Genomic DNA, 9,615 nt, shown 5'->3' on the forward strand with positions numbered 1-9,615 from the left:
CCTTTCCATTAAGCAATGCCAGAACCAATATTCCTTTTCATCTCATTTATAGTGATATTTGGAGACCCTCTACAACTTCAAATATTTCTGGTGCTAGGTGGTTTGTATCATTTATTGATGATTGTACCAGAGTAATGTGGATTTATCTTTTGAAAAATAAATCAAAAGTCAGCACTGTTTTTCCCAAATTCTATAACATGATTAAAACTCAATTTGATATGAAAATTAAGAGATTAAAGAATATTTTAATCAAATACTTTCTCCATTCTTTGCTAAAGAAGGGATCATCCATGAATCCTCTTGTGTTAGCACACCTCAACAAAATGGTGTGGCGGAACGCAAAAATGATCACCTACTCGAAACTACAAGAGCATTGTTGTTTCAAAAAAATGTTCCTAAACAATATTGGGGAGAAGCCGTCTTAACTACTACCCATCTAATTAATAGGCTTCCCACAAGGGTTCTTGATTTCAAAAGTCCCATAGATGTTCTCATAAAATTTTTTCCAATCTTTTGTGCCTCAAAAAAATCTTATTCCTAGAATCTTTGGAAGTGTTGCTTTTGTTCATGTTCACTCACAAAACAGGGGAAAACTTGATCCACGAGCTCTTCGATGTGTTTTTGTTGGGTATTCTTCCACACAAAAAGGATACAAATGCTTTCATCCACCTACAAAAAAGTTTTTTGTTTAAGATGATGTTACTTTTGTGAAAACAGATTCTTTTTTTCAACAATCCTATCTTCAGGGGAGACCTTAAGTAAAGATAGAACAATGGACTTATTCTCCCTTGACTTTCCTGGCCAACATGGCTTTTTTTATTTTCCTTGTCAACATATTTCAGCTGGAGAATGTCAAATTCCTATTTCTATTGAGTATTGAGTCTACTCCTGCTTCTGTTAAACCTGAGCGTGTCCATATTGAGTCCATACCTCTTAATGAGTCTCCTAGATCTAGTAGAATAACGAAGGATACGGGAAAACAAGACAATACTAAACCACTGCAGGTATATTCTAGGAAGAAAATACCTCTATCTCAATCTGTGCAAGTGCAATTTCCTGTTCAAGCTGCTGTTCAACCACCTAAAATAAGTTCCAGGCCTGAAATCATCATACCTCCAACTGACACCTCTCAACCTGTTGATAAACCTGACCAACCAAGTAATGTTGATCTACCCATTGCACTTCAAAAAGGAACTAGGACATGCACAAAACATCCATTATGCTTGTTCATGACTAATCAAAACCTATCCCAAAGTCATAGGGCCTTCCTTAGCAATCTTCATGTAATTCCCATTCCGAGAAATCTATTTGAGGCAATAGGAGACGGGAAATGAAAAAATGCCATGAAAGTGGAGATGGAGGCTCTAGAAAAAAAACAAAACATGGGAGTTGGTTAAATTACCAAGAGGAAAGAAGTTAGTTGGATGTAGATGGGTTTTCACAGTGAAGTACAGGTCTGATGGTTCTATAGAAAGATTTAAGGCAAGGTTTGTTGCAAAAGGGTATACTCAAACCTACGGCATTGATTACCTTGAAACGTTTGCTCCAGTTACGAAGATGAGTACGGTACGAGTCCTATTATCATTGGCAGGCAATTTTGGGTGGAATCTACAACAATTTGATGTAAAAAATGCTTTTCTTCATGGTGATTTAGAAGAGGAAATTTATATGGAGATCCCTCCTGGTTTTGAATCAAAAGAAGGAATGGTATGTAAATTGAAGAAAGCTCTATATGGACTTAAACAATCACCAAGGGCCTAGTTTGGAAGGTTTACTAAGGTAATGATTACCTTAGGATATAAGCAGAGTCAAGGAGACCATACTTTGTTTGTGAGACACTCAAAGTTGCGGAAGTGACAACATTATTGGTATATGTCGATGATATTATAGTTATAGGCAATGACACAGAAGAGATAAATAATTTAAAAAAGTGCTTGCTGAAGGAGTTTGACATCAAAGAGCTTGGGAGGTTAAAGTACTTTCTAGGTATTGAAGTGGCATATTCAAAGGAAGGAATTTTTATTTCACAACAAAAATATGTGTTGGACATATTAAAGGAAGCAGGGAAGTTGGGTTGTAAGCCAACTAACACACCAATTGAGTTTAACCATGGATTATGTGATGCTCCGGATGATTCCATGGTGGATAAAGGTTCTTATCAAAGACTTGTTGGGAAGCTGATTTATTTAGCACATACAAGACCAGATATTGCATTTGCGGTGAATGTTGTTAGCCAATTTATGCACAATCCAAAAGAAATGCATCTTAAGGCAGTGCACAGAATTTTACAGTATTTGAAAGGAAATCCTAGGAGAGGGATCTTGTTCAAGAAAGGACATAGCTTAACTCTAGAAGCCTACACTGATGCGGATTATGCAGGTTCGTTAGTTGATAGGAGATCAACTTCAGGTTATTGTACATTCTTGGGTGGTAATCTTGTGACATGGAGGCGTAAAAACCAAAATGTAGTAGCAAGATCAAGTGCAAAATCTGAATTCAGATCAATGGCATTGGGAATATGCAAGCTTCTATGGTTAAAAATAGCTCTTGGTGATTTGAAGATAAAATGGGAAGGTCTAATGAGATTGTACTGCGACAGCAAATCAGCAATAAGTATTGCTCATAATCCCGTGCAACATGATCAAACAAAACATGTTGAAGTCGATCGACATTTCATCAAAGAGAAACTTGACAGTGGCCTAATCTGAACTCAATTTGTTTCAACAAAGGACCAGTTAGCAGATATACTCACAAAAGGGCTGCCAATCACTGTGTTTCAAGAGATTGTTAGAAAGCTTGGAATGGAGGACATCCATTCACCAGCTTGAGGGGGAGTGTAGAAAAATCCCTGATTTTCAGGAATTTGCTAGCTGCTTTTCAGAGATAAGATAACCATAAATTTTGCCTGTTTTTTAGGCACAAATGTTATTATAGGGATACGATTCTTTTATATTGATGTACAGTTGTAAATCTGTCTCTTATGGGGTCCAATGTACCTATAAGAGAAGTGTATTTTTCTTCTTAGAGATAAGATTGAAAGTATCTTTTTCTCACAGCTAACAACTCAACAAAATCCCTTGATATTGGGAATCCATTTTAGGAATGGAATTTTTCAGTTTTATTCTGTTTTATTCTTTCCTATTTTTCTCGTTTCTATACATAGTCAATATGCAGTGTTTATATACTCGTTATTATTGAGCATAATGAAAAATTGAGGAGAATTCATTCCTTTTTCTTCACATGAACTTTAGTTATAATCACAATTTCTCTAAATTCAAGATATCAGTAAGAGTATCAATTATAGAATGATGTCAAAACCCTTTTAAAATCAGACACATACTTCACCAGCAAAATAAAAGATACAAAAAGTGTGCCCATCTATCCACCACTTGCACATGGACAAAACCATAAGTAGGAATAAATCACAATTAAAGTTTTCCAACTTAATTACATCATGAGATGTAATCAATATCTATCAAATTGCCAAATTTTTCTGTAATACATATGCAAAAGCAAAATAAAGATTTAAACCAACAAAATAATTTAATAGTTTGTGTTTGTAATGTCCAAATGAACAACCCAAAAGGGAACCAAATCGTAAAAGCATCAAGGCTGCTAATTTACTGCTAGAGAGTTGGACAAGGACAAGAATAACTTAAAAAAATGATAAGAAGAAAAAAGAAAAGTGAAATGGGATTTTCAATGTATGTTTTTCAATCAAAATTATAATTTACTTAATTTGGATTAAACATTATTTAATTTTTGCTTCAACAGTTAAAATATGCTGGCCTTCATAATTGAATGTATTTTGCTAGTGGGATTATGTCTGTCTGTGGATTATATACATGCACAATATGCCCTTGATCCCTTCAACTCAAATGAAAATAATCAGCAGAACCATCTACATGATGATCTACTAAGCAAACCAACGGCATGAAGTAGGATAAGATGGATGCAGCTGATAATTAAATCTTGACATGTATATAAAATTCCTTAAAGAATAGGATTGTCTGTAGTTTATATATATAATCTAGTAACCATACAGAGGATCTAAGAATATAGGGAACTAAACCAGAAAACGATTTCTCGAGACAGTTAAAGATTAGTTTCTTAGGAAAAAAAACACATGCAATTATCAAGGAGGTTCTACTATTGGGCTAAGTGATGATTTTTTTAAAATTGATCATACTTTACTCATTTCTAGGGATGAAACTAGTAACATGAGGTAGTGTTTTTGGTCACTTTTGTTAGCATATCTATGCTAATCAAATAAAGTCATATATTTCAAGCAATTATCTAACACAAAAAGGTTTGCATTAATAAAACTAAAAGGTTTTCATTATAAGCATGGAAAATAGACATAGAGATATACATTTTTAATTGTTTAAAACGTCACATACCACATTAGATATTTTTACCTGAAATCCAAACAAACATTCAAGAAAGTCAAGCAAATCAACATAGCCACCAGTTTCTTCCCCACTTCGTGCCATAGGAAGACCTTGAACATTTCGAACAGCAGAAAGTGCAGCTTTGATCTAAATCATATCAAAGGATAAGAAACTTTCAAAACAAGTATAAGATGTCATCAGCAGGATGATAGTGGTTTAACAGATAAGATTATCTAAAAGTTCATTATAAGTGAAGTTAAGAAATTTATTTGCTTCAACGATAGTTTTTAAATCAAAATAAAAATGCTTGAGACTGGACAACCACTAGAGCTCTTGATGAATGCTTGGGGACAGGTTCCAATTACTAACAATTACTTGTACATATCCTTATTGTTTAAAAATTTAACATACCGTCTAAAGTTCATTTTACAATGCATAAGTTTCTAATGATCATTACAGTCATAACAAGAATTTACAATTCATTGTAACTATTGAGTTGGTAGCCACAGAAAATTTCATCAATTGTATATGAAAATTTTGGTTAATAAAGGAATCATTTTATCATAAATTACAATCTCTCACATCTAGATATCACTTCACTTGTAGTATTATATCAGCCAACATGATCTCTCAAACATTAATTTATCTTAGTTAGGCTATATTCTAGTTCGTTGACATCCCACTTTTGCTCCATGATTTGGTTATGATTGATCAAGTTTTGCAACATCAAGTTGATCAAACTTTTGTATGAAATACAATTTAACAAACTAGTCAAGAAGACCACAAAAATCAATTAGGCTATACATGTATATATATAATTGCACAAATCATTGCATACAAGTTTAGAAAATTTAATTTCATGTTTAAACTTCTCAAGCAATCATCTTATGGAAACAAATACAAAGAATAAATTGAAAAAATTCAACTCTCATATAATAACTTATTCAATGAAAATGGATGCTAAATATTTCAGACATTCAATTATGTAAAATGGTATGAAGAGTTAGCTTCTTTTAGAAATTTTAATGAGATATCACAGAAAGATGCATCTAAGTGAGATGTTTGGGACACTATCTTATAAAAAGATCCGGGATACTATCTCACAAATGGCTCTCACATTCATAAAAATTTCCATGAGATCACAATTTTTTTCTATTCAATGCACCCAAAACATTAGATAACTTAAAAATAAAATTAAAAATCCAAACTTTAATGAAAATCTAATACCCACAAAAAGAAGAGGATTCCCTCAATGCCCACACTGATTCAAGATAAGGGAAATGCAAAGATTTTTTCTTAGTGTTAGGGATAGGATGTTCATTTTATGTTGCAAATACTACTTAGCTCATTGAATGATTCACTTACTCAAGGATAATGGATCAGTCATACAAATAAATACACACATAAATACAAATTTTTCATGCGTGTGACTTCTCGATTTGAGTTATATGTTGAGGTTGTGGCCAAACATAACTAATGCAATGTTTCTAGCTTTAGAATTCAGTTCAATGACAGTGAAAAAATCAAATAATAGTAAGACCTGCAGATCCAATCCTATGTATTTTATGTAGTTATGTTTGGGATTTTCATGTTTTCATGGAAAATTTCTAGAGCCAAAATCAAGGCATGTAAAGGAAGCTCGAAAATATGACCAAAGACGTGATCAAAGAAGTCACTATGAAGAATTTTCAAGGCATCTTGACATTGGGCAAGATTAAATTGTGAAAGTTGCAAATTTCATAGGAGACAAACCATTATAGAACTATGATAAAATAAAAAGAAACATCTGAAAGACACTCTAGTCTATAAATATAAAGAAAACCGACGGGAGTTCAATAAGATAAATAGTTCCCTGACCTCTGGAAGATGCATAATAGCATGATGACTACCCCCCGAATCAAGCGGCAGAATGTTGGATGCAAAAGATGCTTTTGAGGCTTTGGCATCGTCAGAAGTCTATTGATAAAATGGAAAATGTATATTGAAACAAATTCAAAGTATATATGTTCTTGAATAGATTAAAAAAAAAAAAAACAATGCATACCACAAAACCAGCTTCAGATTTAATAGCTTCCAATACTTCATAAAGAACAGAAGCAACCACTTGCTCATTTGCATCTTTCATTCTGTGCAAAGAACAAATTACAGGTGCAACTGCATGTTATAACCAGTGAAGAAAACACAAACACTACTTTCTACTGTATTACAGAAAATGGAAAACAATAATTAAGAGGATTTAGCTAGTTTTTGTTCTCAATAGTTTACTAAACACAGCATAATGAGTCTAGATAATTAACATACTTAAGGTAGAATGATTTCAATTCTCGTACATCGCTTTTCCCTTCGTGCTTTGGAATGGTATGTTCATCCTATTATAACATAAACCAATCACTGATCAAAATTATGGAAGTTACAAAACAAAGAAATATATGAAAGTTGAGCAAATTTGGTTTGCTTGATATATTTAACAAAAACTGCTTATGATGATAAAATACGCTATTTATTCTATTTTAAAAGGATTAAGAGATACAAGGAAGATTGTTGAAAATTGTAATGACAATGCATTCCTTGTTCCAATAGATCAAAAAAGTATTGGATGTGTACATTAGGACTAAAATTTTTCCCTCATGTTTTGTAGGAGTATGTTTGTACATCAAATAGTAAATTTTAGGTCTTACATAATTCATGAACTCGTTAATGGTTCATGAATTTATTAGTGAGAAGTTGTAGCTAGAAATACATCTTATCAATTTGAAATTGTTGCCAGAAAAATATATTAAAAATTTCTTCAATTGTAGGACCAATTCTTAAGATACATAAAATTTTAAGCATAGAAATAATTTTCAATTTCAATTCAGGTGATTTTTATTTTAGTACCTTTTGACTATGCTGAGCTAAATCCAATTAGAAAGTTTATATTTGGTAACATTTTGCAGCCCCTCCCCCTCCAAAACAAATAAATAAATCTTAAATATCCGATCCATGGCTCTATGAGATTTATCCTTAGCAAAAGGGAAAAATCTTTAAATATATGCATGATTCCAGAATCTACAAAAATTAAATTGAAATAGAGCTTGTTCACAGGACCTTTTTGTTGAGTTAACAAAGACAGATATTAGGCAGAGATTTTAATAAAGGAGCATTAACTTTTTCAGGCTGAACGGTAGGCTCAATAAATATGAGAGTGCACCAATTTGATCTCATTGGGTTTTTTTTTTCCACTGAGATTACCTAAATGTTATCCAGCTTAGGCATGGTCATATTCATATGCTATATTTATTTATCGCGGTTTCAAAACTAAGTGCACTCTATTTTATGTTTCATTTGAACACAGTAAACTTGAAATGTTGACTAAGTTCATGGTTAGATAAGGCTGATTTTACTTGCTGCACATGCACATCAAACATTCAAAATTGAGGACTTTGCGTAGGAAAAGAAAGCATTCAACAGAAATGAACCAAGCTACAATAACCTGTTCCAATCGCTGAAGAAGTGTAGTTTTGAATTGTCGAACACCTCGTCCACTAGAATTTGGGTCTAGAAAGTGTACCATAGTAAATGCATGAACCCGACCTGTCCATGGATTTCATAAACATCACAAAGCTTTAAATATCATATGTAATACATCATGATCTAGCAAATTGAACATTTAGCAGATTTTGGAAAGTAGGGTTGCTGTGGATGGTGGATGGTTTTAAGCATCAGAACTTAAGTTTATCCACAGGTTGATCAAGACGTTATTACCGTGCTTTTATTTTACTGGAGATAAACAAGGTGACTATACAATGACCATAAGCCATTGGGATTCGATCTCCATTCCTTGTCTAAAATTCGTAAGTGTGGAGTGAAGGAGATCGATCCTTACAGTTGTCTACTTATCTAAGCTATTAACATGCATTATATATTGCATTCATGATTCAAAGATTCAACTAGAATATATGTTCACTTTGATACTAGATCAATCTTGAGCAAAATTTGCTAAAAAATCAGCATTGAAGAAATTTATTATTTAAGGTTAAATCCAAATCATTGTAAAAGCTAATGAAAACAGAGAAACAAATGAGACATGGTTTCAATAATAGATTCTTTTGAACATAAAGTCCCTGATCATAATTGATTTATTGAGTATTCATTTTCCTGAAAGGTAAAAGGGTGACATGCCCATCAGGAACTTGGATCATTTTTAACATGGACTTGTAACCTACCGAATGCACAAAATTACTCTATTAAAAGATAAAAATTAAAATGCTGAAGGAAGATAATGAAATGACAGGATGAAGGGCCATCAAAGATGAATAATATAAGCAGTTCTGCATATAGTGCTAAGCTAAATTTTGCATAGTTTAGTTGAAACCAATTTTGCAAAGAGTTCTATTTTATTTTACTTTTTGTGTATTTATAAGATGATGGTAATGCAGCTGTAAATCAAATGATTCATCCATGAGAGCATGCCATACTGATGGGTGATCAAATGTCCACCAAATAAGCATAAGTTAATATCATGTAAGTCCATCCGCTAACCATGCATGACATCTTGTTCTTCAACATTAACTTAGGAGAGAAAAAAAAAACATATACCAAAGCAATTAAACATCAAAAAACTAAGATTAGCTAGAACAGCAAAGCAGCCAAGATAATCACAACCATAAAATGAATATCTCATCAAACAAACACTGGACAAGGAACAAGGTTTCAAGAGTCTTACATAGATAAGCAAGGCGAGGAGACTCAGATTGTATCTGATTGGCGACACGGACGAACCTTCGGACCTCAGTAACCAAACTCGAAGGCACCTTCTCACTGTCGAACAGTTCATGTGCATGACCAAGTGTCTCATAGCTCCTTGAAGGTCTGGAGGAACTAGTTGAAGCCTGGTCAGACAATGGTGCTTCTGAAACAACTTCAATCTCATCCATGGACAGAGCAACAAGACATCAAGGAACAATGGCAGATAAGAATCTAGAAGAATATATACAGAAGGATCTGCATGGCTTTTTGGTAACAGTGACCATCAAGATCCAAATCTGTAGCTTTTTGATTTGTGATAATGTCTCTTCTTTTTCAGGAGGGGGAAAGTGAGTTTCTTTTTACTTTTTGCTTTTTGCTTTTGTTTCTTTGATTGTTTTCTGTGGAGGTGTGTGTGGGGAGGAGGGAGGTGGTGGTGGTGGAGACATGGAGAGCTGTTTGGAGGGAAAGAGCAAAACGGCTTTTTGAAAGCAGTTGT

At 33.3% G+C, this 9,615-nt stretch overlaps 1 protein-coding gene across 1 annotated transcript in view; it reads right to left on the reverse strand.

The window, feature by feature from the left end:
- Window positions 1–9,334, reverse strand: part of LOC120281383 (putative callose synthase 8) — a 31,302-nt gene extending 21,968 nt beyond the window's left edge. The window contains exons 1-6 of the mRNA XM_039288227.1: window positions 9,097–9,334; window positions 7,864–7,964; window positions 6,693–6,760; window positions 6,436–6,517; window positions 6,249–6,347; window positions 4,419–4,538 (exon numbers count right to left, since the gene is read on the reverse strand). Of these exons, the coding sequence (XP_039144161.1) occupies window positions 4,419–4,538; window positions 6,249–6,347; window positions 6,436–6,517; window positions 6,693–6,760; window positions 7,864–7,964; window positions 9,097–9,307 (681 nt within the window). The 5' untranslated portion in view covers window positions 9,308–9,334. The remainder of the gene's footprint in view (window positions 1–4,418; window positions 4,539–6,248; window positions 6,348–6,435; window positions 6,518–6,692; window positions 6,761–7,863; window positions 7,965–9,096) is intronic.
- Between the last annotated feature and the right edge of the window lie 281 nt (window positions 9,335–9,615).

This window comes from Dioscorea cayenensis, chromosome 17 (assembly GCF_009730915.1).
Source record: "Dioscorea cayenensis subsp. rotundata cultivar TDr96_F1 chromosome 17, TDr96_F1_v2_PseudoChromosome.rev07_lg8_w22 25.fasta, whole genome shotgun sequence".
NCBI classification, from domain to species: domain Eukaryota; kingdom Viridiplantae; phylum Streptophyta; class Magnoliopsida; order Dioscoreales; family Dioscoreaceae; genus Dioscorea; species Dioscorea cayenensis.